This window comes from Camelus bactrianus, chromosome 5, assembly GCF_048773025.1.
Source record: "Camelus bactrianus isolate YW-2024 breed Bactrian camel chromosome 5, ASM4877302v1, whole genome shotgun sequence".
NCBI classification, from domain to species: Eukaryota; Metazoa; Chordata; class Mammalia; order Artiodactyla; family Camelidae; genus Camelus; species Camelus bactrianus.
Window position 1 is genome coordinate 29,228,543 of NC_133543.1, and position 24,006 is coordinate 29,252,548.

The 24,006-nt window shown below is 35.2% G+C and overlaps 1 protein-coding gene across 1 annotated transcript in view; it reads right to left on the minus strand.

Moving 5' to 3' along the window:
- LRP1B (LDL receptor related protein 1B) overlaps positions 1–24,006 on the minus strand; it is a 1,597,029-nt gene that overhangs the window by 617,248 nt on the left and 955,775 nt on the right. Inside the window, exons 19-20 of the mRNA XM_074363587.1 lie at positions 10,835–10,915; positions 9,359–9,520 (exon numbers count right to left, since the gene is read on the minus strand). Coding sequence (XP_074219688.1) covers positions 9,359–9,520; positions 10,835–10,915 — 243 coding nt within the window. The remainder of the gene's footprint in view (positions 1–9,358; positions 9,521–10,834; positions 10,916–24,006) is intronic.

Sequence of the window (24,006 nt, forward strand, 5' to 3'; positions counted from 1 at the left end):
TTTTTTTTTTACTTACAAGAAATGTTAAAGCACTCCTGAGAAAATAGCTTATAACGCTGTTGCAAATTTAATGAATTATTTAAATTGTGAGACTAATCTAGGGGAAAAACTTTTATTGTTTTAATGGAGTTTATACTTTAACTTGTCATTCGTTGTAAAATGTTTTGAAAAGTGAAAAAGCACTATGTATTGCACATGTACAAAGCTTCCTGCGTTTCTGATAATTGTCATGTGTCTGATCCTGCTTGGTTTCTAGCTTTTCAATGACTCACTATGTATTAATACTTCATGTACCAATGGTAGCTGTTGGCTGCAGATTCCTACGTGTTATTTACCTGCCCTGAAACTTCGTGAGAATTGGTTTGGCAGCATATCAGTAGTTTCATTTCATTGGCCAACAGGGTGTGGACATATGCTTGTCCCGTTTCCGTCTAAGACAACACTTAACATCTCTGTAAAGTGGTTAGACTGTCCTTGGTTTCTAAAAATCCTTAGGAGAGAGATGCTTGTTTAAACCTACCTACCAGCTCTTAAGCTATCTGGAGAGAACCTGTGTTAGGGTTGGCAGGGGTACCTGACCTGCTCTTCTCCAGGTCATGTGTGATGAATTCCCCAGGGACCACTGCTTGCTTGATGGCTATACAATCTATGATGTGAACTAATAATGAAGTTAAGCCTGGAGCCTCCCTCTTAAATCACCTTGTCCTCATCCCACTGGACCTTGTGACTGCCTGCATATTATCTACTCTATAGATGGTTATTAATCTCACCGCCCTTCCAGCCTTCCCACCTCAATGCACTTCCAGGGATGGTTTTTGTGTTTTACTCTCTATTCCAACAAACTCTTTTTACCCCTGTACGTAGTCACTGCTGGAGATTACACTGATAAGCCGTTGGATGGAAATATCAAAATCTCTCATTAGTACCTGGTAGTCAATGAAACATTTGATGATAAAGAGGTCAGATTTCAAATCTTTAATGTTCAGTGTCTGAGTCAAATAGAAAAGTTGAATAGAGGGAAATAGGGGGAAAAAAGTGGATATCTAAGTACAATTCAATTATCGTAACACTACAATGTTTCTAGTGTTAAAAACCCATAGACATACAGACACAAAAACATATTAAAACAATTCAGTGTAATACATATTCTCTAGTAAGTTCAAGTATTGAAGTGAAATAAATGTAAAACAAATAAAACATTGTTTTTAGTTCATTAAAAATTTTAAATTTGGTATCTGGAACTCTACCATGAATATATTATTCAGAATTTAATACATCATGAGAATGATGAACTTCTATATTATCTAAATATAAGTAAATAGAACACATTAATATGTTGAAATGGTTATGTAATTGAGAAATCTATTTTCCCATTCACTGTTCAAATTAACCATTTACCTTAATACACAAGTTAGATATCAAATATTAAGTAAAACAGATTGCAATATTGTTATTTTTACATTCGGAATTTACTTCTTGGCTTAGAAATATGCCTCACTCACAGGAGACTTCAAATATTTACTGGAAAAAAAAAGAGGCCATTATTCAACCTTAAAATTAAAAAATAATGTAGAATATTTTTATGTAGAAAGAATACGTATCAGCATATTATATATATATATGCATAAGCTATGTTTGAGGAAGAGCCAGAGAGTATAATTTTAAGATTATCTCTATTTCGGCCTTTTCCTCTCCCGATTATTTTTTGCCTTGTCTCAGTAAGTTTGATGTCTCATGAAACATGGGTATAAAAGATTATTCAGGATTATAGCTCTTTTAGAATGTGTCTCTCCTTGAATTTTAAAGAAAGAGTTGGCAAACTGTGACCTGCAGACAAATTCTAGTCCACTACCTGTTTTTGTAAGTGAAGTTTCATTAGAACAGAGTCATAATCATTTGTAGATTATACAGTATATGGCTTCTTTTATGCTGAAAGAATGGAGTTGGGTAACTGAAACAGGCAAAATCTAAAATATTCACTATCTAAATATTTAAAGAAAAGATTTGGCAATCTGTGTTCTAAAATGTTCTAAATTCCGCTTCTGATTTACAGAACATCCCATTAACTGCATACACATCAACATAACAACATGCTGTGTTGAAAGATTCTGACACCAGCGAGTATTTCCTACCAGGAAGGTCCTGGTAGTTTAAATGAGTAATTTTATGTAACAAAGTCATTTGTAGAAAAGTTTGGGATGCAGATAATAACTAATTATCCTTAGGAAGCCCGTGTGTACACAAACACCAAAGCAGGACTGAAATAAATCCCCTAACAAAAAGTAAATAACTCTGGTCATTGTCTTGCAGGAATATAATATTCAAGTGTAAACCGAATTGATGCTGCACATAACTAAGGGCACAAAGACGGGCAGCTCGAACAGGCTCTGAAAGCAGCTAATTACTAACTGTTTTTATGGGGCAAAGGCAAAGTTTTATCCCATTGCTTATTTCTTTACTCTCACAAAGGCATGGGCACTACTCAATTATTGAGAGGTGAATTAATTATTCTGTAGATTATTCATGCCCTTTTTGTTTTTTCTGTTTGTTTTTCTGCTGAATGCCTGAATTCCTACCATTTCACTGATCATTAACCATAATTTAGAACAAGGAAGCAGAATTTAAAGACTATGGAAATTAATTCACCCTTTCCTTTATTGTTCGGCTCCATTAAAAGAGCAGGAAACAGGCTAAAATTCTTCATTAAAATGAGGTCTTTTTGTTACCTATTGACTTTATTAGGTATATCTTTTAAAAAACAAGAGATGTTACTTTGTTTAGTGTCAAGGTACATAATGATTACCTTAATATGAAAGCTAAATTTATCTAGGCGTAAGTGTGGAACAATTATTAATTTTCTAAACAGAAAAGATGAACACAATTGGCTTCTTTCTTCCTAGTTTTATGAATTATATTCTAAGATTTCATTTTTAAAATTATATTTATCTGATTCCTTTTAATTTTCTTGACAATCACATTGCTAGGAACACTACAGTTTCTCAAAACAGGCTTTGTTATTAGTTGATTCAAAAGCCTTGACTTTTCTTTGCTTTTGATGTAAAAGTTGTTTGCAGTATCAAGGTGAGAATGACCTTTAAGGAGCTATTTTGTCCTAGAAAACAAAAAGAGGTCTCCTATGGATAAAATCCATTAATAATTAACATTGTATGGCTATCTCAGTGGTATCAGTTCCTAGGCAAAATAAATCAGTGAGAGAATAAAGTTAAGCCAGACAATTTGTATCTCATTGAAGACAGGTGTTATATCTCTCTAAAACTAGATGAAGTTTAATTTTACTTTTAATTGTGTTTTATCAGGAAACAGTCCAATTTTCATTAAAATAGTTTAAAAACATTAGGACAGAAGATTATGTGAATCTGCTGAATCTAGAACAGAATTTGGTAACTTTCTCAAATTCAAAGTCAATACTTAACTCTCAATAAAGTTCAGTACCTGAGAAATAATAGCAGGTTTTTTTATTGTGTGTTTTAGTCAGTGAACTGAAAGCATCTTCAGAATATTTTCATGACAGGAAAACAAACCTGATGACTGAGTCTGACTGTGTATGGTATGTATTGGTATCTTACTTCCTGTGTCGTTAAGATTAAGTTGTGCTGCTAAGAACATAATAGTTCAGCTGAGATAGGATATGATACAGACTGGAGGTCAAAAGATGTCGGTTTTAATTTCCATTCTCTCTGTGCTTAAATGTGTAGCCTAAGTCTTCTGCTAAACGTCAAGTTTTGATTCCTGCAGTGCCCTGAGTGGATTCAGTTCCCTAGGTAGGCTACTGTCTCTTTCTGGTTGGCGGTACTGCCAGGCCTTCCTAGATTTTCCACAAAGAACTTGGCATCAACATTTGAATTCAAAATCTCCTCTGAAAATGTCTTTATGCATCAAAGGGCTGAGTCTCAACATCTCTCACACAGAACATTATCAGCTCCTCCCAGGAGGCAGCATCATGTTTCTGTTTCTGTTATATGCACATAAGGACATTTTTATCTAGCTGAGCCCTTTCCCTCGTCTGCACAATAACAGAACTAACTAAATGATCCTTCAATTTTCCTCCAGCTTCCTAAATTTTTTGAATCTATGAGGTAAAACTTTTATGGCAGACAAACATATTATTTGGGTGACTGAAGAAACTGTGTGGGAACATCCACTGCTATTCCAGTGACCAAGTTCCAGAATCCACTTTATCGAAGAGAACTGGCCGGGGGGTGGAGAATGGAAACAAAAAGAGAGACAGACTTCCTGTGATGATCTGATGTAATGGCCCAGGTCCCTTCTAGTGTCCTTTGGAAAATTTCATTACAATGACGTACAGTAAGTAGAAAGGTTTTTCTTTCTCATCTTAAACAGAAAGTGAGCATGCAATGGAGAACGAAGTAGTAATTGTTTGGGGGTCATACAAATGTTAATGCACAGAGAGTTAGAAAAAGAAGAGAGTTAGATTATACTCCAGAGCTGCAGAAGCAGACAGCTGGAGAAAGGAATAAAGAGCAGACAATCTTTGAAATTCCAGCTGTATAATCCTAGGCAAGTCTCTTAACCTCTCTGAGTAATCCTTATTCTGAGCATTGAACGGAATAACAAATGTAAAGTGCTTGGCAATTTGTGGGTTGCCAACATAGGTTAACTCCTTCTTCCCTTCCTGTATTATCACTAATGCCATCTCCTCACTGATATTTACTATTAAAAATAGATACAAAAAAGATTTAAACTTTTCCTACCTTTCTGAAACTTCCTAGTTACTGAACAGAGAGGACATTAAAAAAAAAAAGAAGTAAACAACAATAAAAGATAAGAAAGACATTCTATTTATTTTATTTTATCGAATCTTGGGTTGAAATTGCAAATATTTGTTGAATAAATCAAAGTGACTACACTGTATGATGGAAACATATATGATTAGATTGGTTCACCTAGTCATGCACATCATCATGGAAATAAACTCCAGGGGGGTAAGATGGAAGAATCAGAAAAAGCTACTAAATGTATAAGACAAAACAAATAAGGGTTGATTCTGAGATGCAATTAACTTTTGTGGTCAAGAAATAAAGACTCTTTCACTCAGTAATTATTTACTGAGCATTCACTCTGTATCAAATATTGTACTTGACAATGAAACTACAAAGATAAAATTATTCTAGTTTCCTTCTCAAGCTGAGAACAAGGAATAGTGAGGTGAATGAATATGCATGCATGAATGAATGAGGACAAAGCCCAACAGAAATAGAAGTTTCCAAATCAGAAACCAAGTTAAACAGTTAAAGCAAAAGAATACAAGCATGTGTGAGCATGTACATTAATCATGCTATACATTTGACTGCTTAATGGATTTGGGAATTGGTTAAAGATTATTCATAATAAATCAAAACTGAAGGGTCAATACATGCTAAATCTTAAATTTGCATTTAATTTTTATTTGTGATGCAAATAAGAGATCACATGTTCTAGCATCACCCAGCTCATTCACTTAACGCAGCAGGTAGTAAATAATATTCTCCTTCTAGACAGCCAAACAGAAGGCATTAAGGGACAATAACCATAAATCAGGGTCAGATGCTCCCTCAAAGTAAAGAAAATCCAAATATTTGAGGGATGTTTAAATTAAATTTAAAAGAAATTACAAAACGTGGGAAAAATCTATTCTAGAGAAAACTTATTCCCTTCTCCATCAAGTCTATGCTGAAATTATTTGATATAAATTTTACAACAATTTCTAAATGGAAATTAACCTGGAAAACAGCTGTCTAAAGATACTGAACAATTTTCATGTTTACTGTAGAAATGCCTTACTCCTTCGGTGAAATATGCTTGAGATTATTCCCAAAAAGACTATAAGAATCAGTGAACATTTACATAACTCAAGTGATTTAAACTGTCAACAATGAGGTAAGATTAATTCTATATATTTGGTATTTTATAGATATGACATATGTCCAGTGTCTCTTTCTTTCTCTCTCAAAATTTTTTAATATTCTAGTCAGAGAGGTAAAGACTTGTAAGAAAAGACTGAAGTCTACTTTTAACTTTATTCTCAATGTTCTTACAAGTAAAATCACATTTTTTTTTTACAAAACCTTTTAATACTTATTAACAGCCAGGACTGAGGCTCTAGAGGAAGTTCCCTCATACCAAACTCTTTGAAGGTCTAGCCTCACTTACTTTTCTGCTTGGAAAAACTATTCACCCAGTAGCTACAAAAGGATAGCTACGGATAAAAGTACCAATCAAAGGATTCAGAACAAAAAAGGAACCAGAACTAAATTCATGATAAACAGGCATAGAAAAAAGAAAGGAAACCATGCGTTGTGAATTGTCTTTCTACTCCATTTATGCTTGTAGACTGAGAGTGTGTGTGTGTGCGCGTTGGTGCACACAGCCATGCATGCTTGCATGGTGATATGTAAAGATGCTGCATCTTCTTTGCCTAGTAAGGGAGTTTCGAAGAGAAAGTAACAGAAAGAGCAGCATAATACAAAGGAAGAAAGAGATGAGTGTAATCTGCAAGGCGACTAATCATTAACACCTTTCGCATATATTAATTACACTGATGATGAAAAAAAATGATCACTATAGAAATTCTTTTCTTGAAAGTGGTATCAGAAAGAATAGAAATTGAATGTAAACTCAGAAATTGTCTGAAATAGAGATTACATATGGAACGTTCCAATTCCTAGTATCTCCTGCTCCTTTACTATTAAAAGTGAGTTCAAGAGTATTTTCTGCCCTTTTGAAAGCATCTCAGTTGAGAGAAACTGCACCATATGCTGTGCTTACCCAGGCAGTGTAGAGCAAAGTGCTGAGCAATTATATGGCGGATATGATCAGCTTTGACAGCCAGTCTTGAAACTCAAGCCAGAATCCCCTGCTCTTTCTTCCACAGCAGGTTCTGGGACTAAATTATATGACTAATTGCATCAAACTTCTACTTTACCTTGGCAATGGCCTCACAAATCCTGCATGTGCAAAATGACTTTCCCGATCGGCTCTAACAATTCTTTGTGTCATGGTTATTTTACAAGTTCTATATCAGAATACATAAAATAATGATGGATACAAATACATAAATGCCCTTCAAACTACTCTGGACTGTCTTGCCCCACAGTCTTCCCGAATGCTCCCTGTCCTCAATTCCTGTAGCCTGTATTCACCACACAGAGGATTTGACTAGGGAATCCTGGTACCATTTATAATCAGATAAATATAAATTAGTTCAGGATGTTCTCCTTATTCTTTCCTTGAAACATGTCCAAGAATCATGTAGGTTATCTGGACCATTTCCTTAGTATATTACCATAATCACATAAGAAACTCACAGCATTCACATTGACAGTATATCCTTTACAGTAATGTGTTAGTCAAGTGGAGGTGCTCTAAAGATGACGGCCATTAACATTAACTAGCCACTGATTGTATCATCCAAACCCCAGTAACCATCTAGAGAGCCTGTGAGGGGATGTACCACTTACTCTGGATACTCACGAAGTTAAAGCAATCTCTCCAGAACTTAACGTGCAATGATCATTTTAACTTCAAGATAAATACACATAGAACAAAGGGATGGGATCTCACTTCTGAGATGAAAGCAAATTAACATCGGGGCAATTTATCTTTCACAGCATATTACGGGGGCAGTGCCAGCAGGCCACAGATGTACACCTCATGAGGAGCCGAAAAAGACATCTGTGAGGTGGGGGGAGAGGTGGGGGGAAAGGCAGGAGATATTCAAACCCTAATTTAGTAATGAAATGTCAACTACATCCCAGATGGATAGCTCACATATACAAAGAAAAACAGGAAAAATATCTTTTTGTACACCTTTCCCTTTTCCATGCCAGATTAGTGATGAGCAGAAAGTTCTCTACTAGTGGACCAATTAAACTGAGAGAGAAAAAGGACACAAGAATGAAATAAGGGGGAGCGGGGAGAGAGAGACTGATCTACGTCATTCTTTTCGATGTTGAAGCAAAACTAAATTCAAATATATTCACATTAGATTTTATAAGATATTGTCACAAAAATGTTCTTAGCCATTTTCTGTTTCCCTTATAGCTTCTGTCATGTCCTCTGCCAGGAAAGACATGAGTCATGTCAAGACCACTGACCATGAGGATCTGTGTTTCATTGTCTCGTGGCTCACAGGTGATTATTTAGCCATATCTGGATTATGCATATGACTCGTCTAGCCCAGGTCACACAGGTAAAATAAAAATCAGGCAATATATCTTTTAATAAATCACTTAGGGAATTCACAGAAAGCTAGTTTTATTCTTTTAAGAACCTAGTATTATGTAGATAACCTCTGTAATTGCCACTGTTTCCAGTATTTATAGTTGAGAGAAATGGAGAGGGAGAGAGAAGAAAAAAAAAAGGGAGAGGGAGAGAGAGAAAAGGAATCCATGTCAGAGAAAATACTTTAGAAGCTTTCTATTTTATAGGTGGTCAAATATTTGCAGAAGACAAAATGATTCCTTTCTTATAGGGCCCCCTCGGCCCCACCACATCAAATACACCATTTCGTTGTTTTTCTGTTTGCACACTAGATTTTTTTTTTTAACTAAACAGGAACCATGTTCTTTTCATTCTTTTATCTATCCTTGGGTCCAAGCACAGTCACTGGCACATGGAAAGTCCTCAATAAATCATTCTGGAATAAATGAAAGCGTGAATAACAAATTCTTTCAATCCCTTAGGCAGAAAGAAAATTTCTAGTTAAAAATGTTACTGTTGCCTGAATGTTTGACAGGCTAATGATTCTTTTTGTGATGTTTCCAACATGGTTTCTAACTTATCAACATGCCCTATGGCTGGTCAAATTTTGCAAAGTTATCCATGCAAATACCAGGGTCAGGTTGCCCAAAGATATGCTGAGAGCCACGGTTATGATCTCCTGCTCTTAGCTTACAGTCCAGAGGTCAATTAGATGGAATATATTGCCATTTAATAGGGGATGATTCCTAGCCTTTAAGGAAACAACAAATTTGGTGTGAAAATAAGGGAAAAATTATGTCCTCCTTGCTCCTTTGTTTTCTTTCGGGATGGGTTTGGGGTTTAGCCATTTAGAAGTTGGAGGGGATTGAAGGAGTAGTATGTAAAGCATCTAATGAAATAGGAAGTGAAGACCACAGAAGAGGGTGTCAAAGTATAAGAAGAAATTAAGGTGAGAAATCAGAGAAAAGAAAGGAAAAAGGAAAAGTCAAGAGATCAGCAAATTATTTTATACAATTTGTCACATACATGTTTTTATCTGATGAGCCACTTTTTTTTTTAAACAAAATATTCACTCTAAAATAGTCCAACTATTATGTATCAGTTTAAAATGAGATTTCAGATTCAGAAAACTACTCACCTTCTCTGGTACAACTGACTTCATCACTGAAGTCTCCACAGTCATTGTCACCATCACAGGCCCAATGGCCTGGGACACATCTGCCACTGGAACATCTGAACTGATTATCAAAGCAAGAGTGAGCACAGCCAAGCTCATCACTGCCGTCCCCACAGTCGTCATCTGGAAAGAAGCATCAACATGCAGGTAGTGAAAATCGATCCAGGGAGAAAGAAACTTTTTCTTGTGAAATACTTGACATTACTTTTTGATATTTAGAATTTTCTTCTGTTATTGAAAAAAGGAATGTTGAATCAATGATCAACACTTCCCATGAGCAGTGGTACAATTATTTCCAATTTTATTATTTTTAAAAAAAATTTGTTTGCTTTTTGTGGGTTTTTTGGGAGGCAAAGGAGGTAGTTAGGTTTATTTATTTATTATTTATTTTAATGCAGGTACTGAGGATTGAACCCAGGACCTCGTGCATGCTAAGCATGTGCTCTACCACTGCTATTTCCAATTTTATTCTACTTTGCTTCTGATTTAATACCAACTAATAAACTAAGGGGAAAAAATCCTTGACTTTGGATTTTGAAGCTTAATTTCTCTTCATTCAGAAATGACTAACCACTGACAATGAACCTATGCAGCATAAAATAATTATGACATGGGAAGACAATGGTGATTGTAGGAACTTCATGAAATGATACAGCTTGTGATACAATTTTTGATGGAAAATCACTATTTAGACCTATAATCTTTGTGCCCCAGAGTTTATAACTGTACCTTTAATTCAGACCCTTCTTCATTTGTCAACATGAAGGTTCACTGTGTACCTTTTCCCCACTGGCTCTTAAGTGTGTAATTATGCCAGGAAATTATTTGTACACTATCATTAACAATGATTTATATTCTTTATTAACAACTATTGCGGGAGGGAGATGAGAGGAATGCGAAGTGAAATAGATTAAATTGAAATCAAGGACTGAGAATGCATCGGTTTATAGATAATTCATTTACCTGTATTTGGCATAATTTAACATAATGATACAATCGAACAGAGAAAAATATCATCTGTACATAAAAAAACAAGGTGACTGAGTTGAGACCATCTGGATAACTCTGCAATAATTTCCAAACTGCTCCATCCTGAGGTTACAGACCATTTCACATAAATGCTCTGGGGAACTTGGACTGTCCAGGTCATTTCCTCAAGTGTTCCCTTCACTTGAGGTTTGTGGACTTAGACTAGGTTCTGCGTAATATCTAAACACAAATCTCCATCAAAGCTCCCAGGGGCAGATACTGAGCTTTATTATCTTTAATGCTAATCCCCACTGAACTGACATTCCAGCTGCCCTCTCACCACCGTCTTTGCCATTTTGCTTGACTCGGCAAGCTTCTTTTACAAGGTACCCCCGCAAGAGGCCGAGCAGCACAGACCGGTGGGCCCCCACTCCCATCGGTGCAGTCTAGTGAACATTCGTTACTTGCCAGAGTCGCAGTGCCATTTGTTGCTAATGCATCTTCCACTTTTGCATATAAATTGAGTTAATGGGTCACAAGTTGGGAATTCTGTGAAAGATACAAAAACATCCAATAGGAGAGATGTTACCGGCTGGGTTTGACTGAATTTGTGTCCCATTTGATAATATGATTAGAACTCCACATCTCTCCTCCACAAAAGGCAGAGGAAACATTGGGTAAACAAATACAGTGACAGTAACTTATTGAGGACACAGGATACACATACTTTTAGTATCTTTTAAATGAGGACATTCCAGTGACTGAAAGCCAAGGAGAATCACTTGATAAAGGGCTGTTTAGATCCATTAAACTGTCAATTCCCTGCACCAAGAGGCTCAACCTCCTCTCAGTGAGGTGACAGCTGGTTGGAGCTCTACTCTCCTGTGCTGCGAAATAACGAGTATGTGCTTTAAAAGAGACAGGCCTTTCTGAATACCGAGAGCCAGAGTAGGAAATTTAGGTCCGACTTTGCCTGAGCCGTATCAGCATCACAAGTTGAAGGTAAGACAACAAAAATACAAAACCAACCAACAACCAAGCAAAAGAACTCAATAAATTTAGTTTAGTTGGTATTATACAGTTATAAAAATTATGGAAGTGTGAATTTTAAGTTAAAAAAAAAAATTCCCCGCTGATCAAGAACAGCAAAGAATTAGATTTCAAAATGAAATTTTAACTAGTTAAATTAAAAAAACCTCCTTTCCTAACACTTAGATAACTGTAACAACAAAAACCTAAAAACAAACATAGAATTAGCAAAGAAAATGATTTTTAAAAAGAGATCACTAGCCAGTTCAACGAATTAGCCAATTCCCCAGACAATGTTATGTAAGATCAGATTATCAACACTGATTGCAGGAGGAAAAGAAAATTAAAAAGGGAGTAATAACAAAAAAAATATAATTGCCAAACAGATCATCCAAGGAATTCAGAGTAGCTTACTGGCATTTCCAAGGAGAAAGCTTTTCATACATGGTAAAAGCGATTCACGTAGAGTTTACACGATTTGCCCAATATCAGACCTTTTAGCTCTCAAGACAATATTCATGGAATCATACATCCCCACACATAGGAACTCATTTAATAGACATTAAAAAAAATAGAAAAAGAAGGAGAAACCTCCATCAGTTCACTGACATAAGGACAGAAGAAAATGTCACTCATAGATTCTTTAATACTGCTCCTCTGACAGCTGGAGTCAAATTCATTTTGTGGCAAACATCTTGTTTAATCTCTATGACAACTGACTTAGCATCACAGCCTAGACTTGATAGAAGGGGGCCCATAAACATTTTTAGGTTGTATTCCTTATGTTGTCTCAGACGTAGCAAGGTGGCTGAGCAGGCTGGATTTAGGTTTCCCAAACTCCTTTAGTCAAACCTGTTCTTACCTATAACACAATTATTTATCTATTGATAGTTTTAGTTTTGGAGTTTTGAGTACTATTATATTCAGAGCAAAATATATGAATACTAACAATATATTTCTTTGGTTAAAAAAGAAAGAAAAGAAACACCACTGATTACATCCAATCACTTTAATTGTAAAGAAACTGCAATCACAAAAGTCTGGCTTGCCTAAGGTTAAGAAGACGGGTCTTTAGAATTCAGTTTATCGAACTCTCCATCCATCACTCTTCCTACCACACCCTACTACCACCTTCCCACCTTATTTGAATTTCCATCCATGAATGTACCTAAACTATTATTTTACTCTACCTATATTTTTAATGTGTCTTAAGCTTAAATGTTTCTCACAAGTTGCTTCAATACGTCAAGTAGAACTTCCCTGTGTCTATTAGAAATTAGTCTCTAAATACTTCCACTTTTTCACCATTTGATTTACAAGTTTTGGGCCATACCAACCACTACTGCATAATTTTATAATGTTGGGAATTCCAATCATTTTGAAGTTTTGATCTCATCTTTGCATCCTTAACACTATCTACTTTTAATTTCTTTTTATAGGATAGATCATAACCAAGATTTACTTGATCATTTTTGTCACGCTTCTTTAGGTTTTTGTTTTTGTTTTTGTTTTTTAAGATTTTAAACACAGCCCTGACCCAGGTACCCGTTCCATCCAGCTTTAAAGGCTGACTCATGGTCTCGCACTTGCATGTGCAGTTCGCTCCCTGTACCTTCCCCCCATCACAGGCGCTCTGGCCTATTGGATAAGGCTGCCCTCACCCACCATGCCATCTTCCTTGGGCCAGTGGTTCCCTGCACTGCATTTATGCGGTCTGAATGGTGGTTACCATTGGACCCCATGTGGCCTTGTTCTCCTGATGGGATGTGGGCCTGTCTGGCAGTCACACTCCCCAGGACTCCTTGTCAGTCCTATTCTGAATCATCTCTTTTTAAGAGGACTTTACAGAGTCCCCCAAGTAGTGATTCCATTCAAACATTAGGTTAGTGAGCATTTCCTTAGTACTTAAACCAATGAAGCACACTGGTGATGGTATCTTCAGGAAATAAGAATCGTAAATGACGTTGCTATAACACCTATAGAATTTTTGTATTTTTCCTTTAAAAACTATAGCCTTTTAAAACTAAAAGTCTATATTAACACATAGTTCTTGGCACATCACTAGTAATCAGAATTAAAAGTAAAATGCAGGCAAGTCAGTTTTGTGTGATTGTGCCAAAGACTTATTTTGTAATAGTTTCCCCAAATAATATTTCACGTTAAAATTGAAGGATAAAATATTCACTTATGTTCTTAAAACGGAGAAAGGGGTCACCTCTGTAGCCTGTAAGAACTCCCCGTATCATGTAGCTAAGGTGGGAAAAGAGAGTCCCCAACGGTGTCAGAAACATGATACTCAGTGACCACTCTACAAGTGGCAGCCATGTTTACTATTGGTAACCTACCCACAGACAACATACATTTCTATGATTTCATAACTAACAGGTAGAGAAAGTGGTAGCTTCATCCGAGATCTGGCTGACATCTTGGATTACTCACCTCGTTACTTCTTAAAAAGGATTTTCTTTGTGTAAGTTTACCTTTGAGTATCTATCCACCCGAGGTATTGCCATTTGAATGGAAATTATTCTAAAATTGAACAAATCTTGATTAAATTTTCCAATTACCAAAGCCATGTCCTGAGCTATGAATTTTAGAATAGAAGTTTAACTTTTTGAAGCCAGAAAATGTGGTCAGAGCCTAAATATGATTCAAAAACAGAAGAAAAAAGGCGGCAACTGCTGATACGTGGAGACAAAAGATCGTATCAAAAGCTATCCATGCAGCAATCCAGCAAATACTCTGACATATGAGAGGAAGTACTTGAAAGAGAAATGAAAATGCCCAAGGCATACTTTAATCAATATTTCTAAAAGGGTTGTATTTTAACCTGACAGATAATGAAAACTTCAGTTTATCTTTCAACAACCAACATGAATGTTGTCAACAATATGTTTTCTTCCTTAAATAAGTAAGTGTTTTTAGCATTTAGAAGATGGACAGTAGACATGAATAGGGACTTTAAATGAAGTATCAACATAAGTTATGGTTAAAATGAGTAAGCAACTAAATGCAGACTGTAAGATGTGATGAGATCTCATTTTAAAAAATAACATTACATCTTTTGGCATCAATAATAGGTTAATTCACATTTTAAAGTCTCTTTTCTACAAACTTTGGAACATATCCAACATTGTAAGTTTCAAGGGAAAAAATAAATAACCCCAAGCATTTGGAAACTTCTAAAACTTGGCAGTACAGGCATACCTCAGAGACACTGCAGGTTTGTTTCCAGACCACCTAAATAAAGCAAATATTGCAATAAAGCGAATCACATCAATGTTTTGGGCTCCCAGTGCATATAAAAGTTATGTTTACGTTATCCTTTAGTCTGTTAAGTGTGCAATAGGCAATAGCATTATGTCTAAAAACTATACAGACCTCGATTAATAAACACTTCATGGATAAAAAATGCTGACCATCATCTGACAACGCAGGGCTGCCACAAACCTTCAATTTGTAAAAAAAAAAAAAAAAAAAAGAAAAAAGAAAAAAAAGAAAACCCACTATCAAAGGACAGTTAAATGAGGTACATCATTGGTTGAGAGATTTTTCACGTGACTTTTAAGATTCTATCTACCTCTTAGATTCTAAGTCTAAAAACCAGCTAAAATAGAATTTGGAAATTTGCTTCCAAGAGGTAAAAACTTTCAAAATGAATACAATAATAAAAAATCCAGTGTATCTTCACTCTCTAAGAAAATGAGTGTCATATATCTTCTGCCCACAGTGAATACAACACACTTACATGTATAAAAAAATTAAAACAGAAATTTCAAATAAATAGAGCTGGGAGACCAGAAGGGGGAGCTCTCACACCCTGGGATAATAGCTGAGCCCAAGAGAAAGAAGAAAGACTCTTCCTTCTTGGCAATGAAAAATCATGGATGCTTTGTTCACTATAGAGCCCTCTCAACTTCCTTTTCCCTTCCATAAAAGTGTTCTTTCCTTATGGGCTCACCATGGTTGCAGACTCTGAACTGCAATTCTCTGCTGACTGAATACTAGAGAATCTTTGGCAGAAGAGAAATCTTTACTGGAGAAATATCTGGCAGTCTACTTGTTTTAGGTCAGCATATGCATGTAATATTATATAATACAATATAATATGCATATCATATAGTATAATTTACATATAATGCAGTACATATGTGTCCTTAAAAACTGCATCCCATTTCTGGTTCATTTTTTACAGAATTCAGTTACACCATTTCTCTTGGCTACTGTGTTGTCTGAGTTCACAGGACCAATAGGTAAATTCTATGGAGAAGAAAAAAATTGGGAACTAGAAGACAATATAGGACAAATTACTAAAAAAATGAAGATATTAATTTAATGGACACACAAGGCATACTAAAGTTACTAATGTTTCATTCCTGTTTCCTTATCGGTAAATCACCCAGCCTCTCTGGTCACCAACTCTTGGTTTGTAACTTGATCTCTTGGGTCCTCTAAGTCCTAAAGATCAAGAAGTCAGGAAAAAAAAAACATCATCAAGTAATGCACAACACTCTAGAAGAATTTAATGTCCTAAAAACTAGGGCTCACCACCTGAATAACTCCTGGGATTATCACAGCATTCTGATAAAACACACAACTGAATTTCAGAAAAATAAGAGAATAAATAAAGAGATGTTAAAATTATCTTGGGCTTTTCTCTGCTTAATAATGCAGTCAAATGTGCACATTCTAGAAAGAGTCCCATCAAAAGTTTTCAATATAATATTGGGCCTCCTCCCTTTTCTCGCTAATGTTGGGAAATACTTAATTCCTTAGTGTCCTATCATCAGTATCGGATGGTGATCGAGAAATGAAGTCTAATGACAACATACTTTCTCTCCTAAAAATAAAACAAAAACTTTTAAAAGCAAATGTAGTATTTTTCCAGTCCTTCCATATTGGTGTTAATGTTGAAAATAGAATCCAGTATTTTCATTTGTTTCTGGACACTTGTTCTATTACAATAGCATTATGAATTCTTATATTTAACCAAGACTAAAATGTTCCACATAATCTTTTCTTTCTTGATTTTGCATAAATATTCTTTGACTTTGGATCTTCCTTGAGACACAAATTGTAGGACACTTGGAATGTTTACCTCACTAACTCTGAAAAAGAGAAAAATAATGAACAAAAGTGGCTTACATTTTATCATGTTAAAATGACAGTAAGGAAAAGAAAACTGTATTTTATTTCTATAGTTACTTCAACCTCATAGAATATATAGTATAGATTAATGGTCTGTTAAAAAATCTTCTTATTGTTGCCGGTAGTATGCTCAATTTATCTATTACATTTTCACCAAAAATTTATTGCCAGGTTATATGCATGCTATTATGTAAATGGCAACAATTTTCTCTTTCTCTCAAGGGTAATCATGGTTCATACGGTACTTATATTTATCTAGTATACAAAGCTTAAAGGAGTATTTCCCAGTGAGGCAGATTTCAGATCCAATTTATATCTCTTTCTGTCTCTAACTCAGAAATTTTCCCACTTATTCCTCTTCCTTGGCCCCAGAATGAATATTTCCAAGTAACTTACTATTAAAGTCTCAATATACAGTTATCATAGGTTGTTTAAGAGTGTGTATTACATATCATATATACACACACACACATATACATATATATATAAAAATTTGACTTTCATGATTAAGTGTGTGGAAAATGTATAGAAAATTCAAGTTACAATAAATGACAAGGTGAGACTATTGTAGGGGTCCAAGGTTAGGCAAATGTTATTTAACCATGAAGGAGACAACGATACTCACATTGTATATTATTATTTATTGAGTATGAGGTACTAGGCTAGCCGGCCACATACACGTTACCTATCCTCTTCACAATAGCCTTGCGATTGTCACTGCTAACCCCAACTTGCAGAAGAAAACAGCATAGCTTGCCTGAGGATATACTGCATAACCAGCAAGTATCAGAGTAAAATCTTAAATCTAGTCTGATTCCAAAATACACTGTTTTCCCACTACGACATGTTGATCATATCAATACCCTTAAACATCATAGTAAAGAAAAATCTGGGAAAAGATGAAAAATTTAATTCTTCTTTCTATAGTTTGTTTTCTACTTATAGTCCAGTTCTGACTTTTACCTACTCTTAATGCATATAATTAAGTATAGTTATGGAAAAAATAGTACTTTTTAAAATTATAGAGATTATAGGACTATATCTTCTGAGAAAATATGTAACAATTCTAGATACAGACACTAGCTGTGGTTCTGGAGAACTGGCACTTAGATATAGGAAAGACTTCAAAAGATCTAGTAAAGTAAATAAACTTTGGAGAAAAACGTAAGAGAATAGTATATCAAAAATTGTCTTCATTTTGTTGCTCTTTCATTGCTGTTACATAAAAACCCCATTTTATATAACACATACAACACCATGTAGAAAGAACATAAACTCTGTAGGCAGGCAAACCTGAGTTCAAATCCAGGTTTTATCACTAATTAATGTGCTACTGTGGGCACTTATTTAATGCCTCTGACCCCAGGTTCCTACTCTATGAAAAGGAGTAGAAAACTAAGGTTTTATTCATTTAAGATATTTCACTGAGAACTTTATACCAGACAGAGTTCTAGGCCTTAGAGATACATCACTTAGAATGAACGAATGAATGAATGGAATCATAGTAGGCACCAGGAATACAGTTTTCAGTATTTTCTTTCCTCAGAGTGCTTACAATCTGGTAGGAAAAATACTTGGAATATAATTAAACAAGTGCCTTTAATAAATCTCTGATAAATGCTATAATATAGGCAGTACAAAGTGTTACTGTAACACACAATAGGACATCTAAATTGCTCCCCAGAGGAACTGAGGTACAAGCAGATACAAAGATAGATTCAGATTAAATCAGACAAACAGGAGGGAAAGAAGTGCTTATAGAGTATTCCAGAAAGATGGCATTTCTCAAAGCCCAGAAGTCAGAGTATATAAAATGCTTGAGCAATTATAAGAATTTCAGAATGGCTGCTATAGAGGGTAAGACAGAAGCAGTGAAATTTTAGGAGCTATAAATAGGCTTGAGAGACAGATTCAGAAATGATCAGTAGTGATATAACAAAGCCTTGGAAATCAAAAGAACACCTAAGAAGCACATAAAGAATGAGACTCGGAACTGGAAAAAACATCGAATAGTTCTGGCAATGAGATAAATAAGAAACGTGAGGTAAAGCAGCAGCCAAATATTTTAACACAGAGGTGAATGTATAAGAAAACACAAATTTTCAGAGTTCAGAAATGAAGTGTGCCCCAAACTGGAACAGTTAGTGAGCTGTAACTGCTACGTGTGTGTGTGTAATTTGCTTGCAAAGTTAAAATACTAAAATAAGTACTAAAATAAGTCTGCGTTCAATTCAATCCTAAGGTTAATAATTAAATAATGACTTTAGATTTTTCTTATCCAAAGAAATGATTAAAGAAAGTCATAGATTTCGTAAATTAGAACTGTCCAATGAAATAAAACAACAACTAATTGATTTATAGTTCATATAAAAAGTGAGTATGTCAAGTAAATTAATTTTGCCATGTATTTTAAGACTATACATCAGGAAATTTTTGTTTTGATATGTGTAGATATAATGCTATATTCTCCAAGAGCAAAAGAATAGAACAAATTTTCTTTTGAAATATTATAAAAATTTTAACAGCTATGTATTTTGTGGCACTGTGTCATATTTTTCTTGCTCTGCTCATACCCTGGGACTGGTCATCTTAGCACTGCGCAGTCACAAGGAGTAGGCTCTTCAGGGCCATGAAATAGCAGTAAGGTTGCTTGGGATACTTCTTGTTTGTTTGTTTTACTTGTACATTTAAAAACTTAGCACATTATTAATAAGAGCAATTTTCAACAAACTACTTATGTGTGTTGACTTTTCAGTGCACACGATATACTGTGGGACTCTTTGTTCCTAGATCTGTGGTTGATTGGTTGATGCCATTCTCAATCCTGAAATCTTGGCTGTGTTTAGACTACCCAGGCAATTTCTTTTCTTTTACACACGAAGAAAATAAAGTACTTGGGGGAAAGAGAAGCAAATGAAACTCTAAGGGTAGCATACAGTTCAGTATGAGCTCTCTAAAAATAGATGAGACAGTTATTATATCAATACTGACTTAAGGTATGATTATAAATGGTTTCTAAGAGCTCACTCTTGCTCATTCCAGTTACAGACCTCCCTCCCCCGCCACACACACATACAAACAATATAAGTCCCCAGCTTCATACTTCCAGACTCTGACTGCAAATAAGGAATCACAGGGTATACAACAGAGAACATAACTAGAATTAGCACATTTTAAAAAATGTTTTCTGACACAGAAAACATAAAAACCACTAAATATAACAGAGAAAAGAGAAAAGTGCATCTACTGAGAAGAGTTTCCATTCCCGTGGGAATCACAAGGGGTAAATCCAGGAATAAAGCAGCAATGCTAAGCCTAGCCGTGCCTTCATTCCTGACGGCTTCTGCACGTGCACTAGTGTACTTTTACAAGAATCAGGTTCCTTGTCCTTCTTTCTTAATTCCCTACCAAAAACAAGTAATACAAATATTTTACTGCACTCACATATATATTATCTTACAAATAAATAATCATGTATGTATCGTTACTGCTAATATTCAAATATAGATTTTAAATTTTTAGCAAGGTTCAGAAGTGTAAATCATTCTAAATTCATGTTTTATATAAGTCTATATGATACGTAAACAGATTTGAAATGGTCTTATAGAATGAGACCAGCATTGACGTTAATCTACTCATGGAATTAAGGAAAAAGGGGAGAAGAGTACTGCTAACTAACCAGTGGAAGAGGGGTACAAATAACTCCCCAAACACTGTGTTCGGTGTTATATGTGGTTCCTATTTAATCCTCGCAACAATAAAACTGCTATTATGAGATAGTTGTCATTATTGATACTTTACATATAAAGGGAATACATTTTAGTGAAATTACCTTTTCTTTTTAAGTTATCCTTAAAAAGGCAAAAACACGAAAAAGATACAGAGAATATTAAAAACAAATTAAGTTTGAGCAATATTATCTATCAATCTGTCTATCCGTCTATTTGTCAAAAGAAATCTACTGCAACCTAATAAAAAATACACATTCTTCTTGTGTTCACAAGGGAATCCAAAAAAACAGTAATTTCCAAGGCCACAAAGCAAGTCTCAATGCCTTCCACTTTCTCAATATAGTTTAGCATGGGTTTTAACTACATCATGAGATAAGCAATTCTCACCTTGTTGTGACACCACAATCTTATTTTGTATAAAGTTATACAACTTTAATTTACTTGTAGAGCTTTAATTAAAAACTAACTTACAGAATGCCCCAGGTAAGAAGAAGTCAAAAGACAAGTATAATTTTGAAAAATCAAGAAATACTAGTTAACATTTTACTAAAAAAATGGAAACAGTAACCAGAAAACTTGGCTAAGAGTTAAAAATGATTATCACTGGAGTGACGAAATGGGTGAGGTAGAGTTACTACTAGTTTTTTATTGTGAGCATTTATGTGTTACCTGAGTTTTTAAAGTAAATGTGTGTACATACACACACATACACACAAATGTATATAAAGTATAGTTATACACAAAATAGAGATAGAAATGGATTGATTATGGGCATGCTGAACCTCAAATTTCAGTACCATATAAGGACCCAGTCCTACTGTATAAGCTTTTATACATATCAAAACAAAGGATACATATAAATTATTTGTTAAAAAGGACATAGTAATATTTAGAAAATGTAAGCATGTCAGGTAGAAATGTCATTTAGCTTCTTATTTCTTTCATAGCACATGTCACAGTTTTTAATTATTTTACTTATTTATTTTTACTTATTGAGGTTTGGTTTTTTTTTCCTTTCTCCCCTAACCTCTGAGAACAGAAACTTGCCTTTTGTCTTCTCCTATGACCCAGGCATCTAGAACACAGATGAAAACACCAGACTTGGTGGACTCCAGAGGACAGAAGAACGGAGTTCATAATGTCTGGAGAACAGATCAGTAACACACTACAGTTGAGGCTCTGAAAAGGACGCAGGCCCAGGAGGACTCACGGAAGTTACACGCTGACTGCTTTTTGGCAGTGCTCCCCGCGAGGAGCCCCAACTTCAGCCACCCCAGGTCTGCGCAAATGCCAGAGAAGACCTCCCTGCAGCAACGAACAGCAACCCATGATTCAAACACTGGCCTGTGCACACTGCTTCCTGTTTACAAAGCGCCAACTCAGCATGAGAGGAATGATGTTTCCTGGATCAATATAGGACTTCACTCTGGTATCTTTCAAAACATTAAATTTAATGTTAAAAAAATCCCCAGATTTGGATATATTGCTATTTTCTGAACTAATTTCAATTGGGTCAGCTCCAACTCCAATTGAAAGTATATATATTTCAATTTTAGCATATATATATACACATACATACACATACACATATATATTCTCATTTGAAAATAGAAAGTTATTTGGAAGGAAGAAAATATAAGATAAATCTATAACTCATATTTTATTAAATGACTACTAGATATTAGATACCAGTTGCTATCTAGATTTTACAAATATTTTCATTTGACTCTGATTGTACATGTTTGTGTAATGCACATACACGTGTATGCATGTATACATATAATGTGTGTGTACAAAATTACTGTGTGTGTGTGTATATGTGTGGCTAGTGAGCCAGCACCTTCCTTCTGTTAGTGCAGAGCTCTAGATGCAATAGAAAACAAAGAGAATATGAAGGTTGGAGAAATTTAATAGAGAGACTGGGTGAGAAGTTAACCAGGAAGCAGGGAATAAGTTTATAGGTATCAGGAGGGTAGTTCACAAACCTAGATGCATATTAGAATTGCCTGTTCAGCTTTTAACACTACCTATATGTGAGCCTCCATTGTAATTCACTTGGTAGTTTGGGCATAATAAATTTCCCCAGGGGTAGTGGGTTAGATTTTATGTATCAGAAAGTTATGTCCAATCCTAAACCCTAGTACCTGTGATTGTGACCTTATTTAGAAATGGGGTCTTTGCACATGTAATTAAATCCAGGATCTCAAATGAGATTATCCTGGATGAGGGGTGAGACCTAAATCTAATGACTGGTTTCCTTATATGGGACAGAGGAGGGAGATTTGACAGAGACACAGGAAAGAAATCTACGTGAAGACGGAGACAAGACATTGAAGTTAGGCTGCTGCAGCCAGAGAGCCAGGAGCCAGCAGAAGCTGCAAGAGGCAAGAAAGGATACCCTTCATAGGAGGCTCTGCTGACACCCTGATTTTGGAGTTCTGGCCTCCACAATTGTGAGAGAACAAATTTTTCTCGTTTTAAGCCATAATGTTTGCAGTGATTCATTGCAGTAGCCATAACAAATTCCTATTTCTAGGAAATGTTGAAATCACATGAAAACTAACTAGAAAAAAAATTAATCGTATGAGGTGATTTTCCCAAAATATAAATTCCTGGATTCTATGCAAGAGCTACTGAATGGGGGAACCTTTCGGGGAGGTGGTAGAAGTGTTGTTATCTTTATCAGTAATAAAAACCCAAGGTGATTCATATTCTTAAGCAAGCATTTGGGGAAATGCTGAGTTAGGGCGAGGAACTAAAAACAGCTGTTTTTAATTATTTCTGCCTGTGGTTTTCAGTATACCCCATCAAGGCTTGCTTAACTTCCTCCCCGTCTTCTGCACACACAGCCTTATTCCTCAGGTATGTGCAAAGGAGGGAATTACAACCAATATCAAATGCAAAAACACGTCACATAGCTATAATAAGAACAGGAAGACAACAGAAGCTTGCGTACCATTTCTAAACAAAATTAATACAAATGTTTAAACATAAACATATACAAGAAAAAACAGAACAAGACCATCTGGGACCCAAAGTATAAATCTGCAGGACATAGGCAGGAAAAGAGCTTCTCAACTTCTTATTGCCAGGCTGGAGAGCAAAACACAAACAAGACTGAGAGGAAATCAAAGCTCTCAATCAAAGAAAAGAGAAAAATCTAATACCTAATTTCTAAAAATGGTTATCTTCATATTGAGACAAGTTATCAAACAAATAATAGAACAAACATTTTTGATCTCATAATATTGACTGTCATTTGAAATAAGTAAAGGGAAAGATGAATGAAAACCAGAAAATAATGTCTCAATTCCAAGTGGAAATTTTCAAACTCTATAGAGATGCAAAGTTTATGCATATCACTGACAATCATTCTAGGATGGATTTGTTAAAACATTTTTGTCAGCATCTTTAAAGAGACTATTTGCTCATAAAATGAATTCACACCAAACTTACTTGTTGATATAATTTTCAGGTAAGTATATATACATCATGAAAATTCTATAAACAGAGTGTTCCTGAATTTTTAGCAACATTTTTGATGAATCTTGTCATGATGAATAAAAATATCATGCATGTAAGATGAAACGATGGTAAATTTAAGTGCTTGGGTACCGGATTTAAAAATGTATCCACACAGTTTTAATTACTGGGTCAGTTTTCCCCAGGATGTTTTTAATTGCTTTCCAAAAAGTTCATGTCTCTGTCACCATGATTTGGTTACAGCCTTAA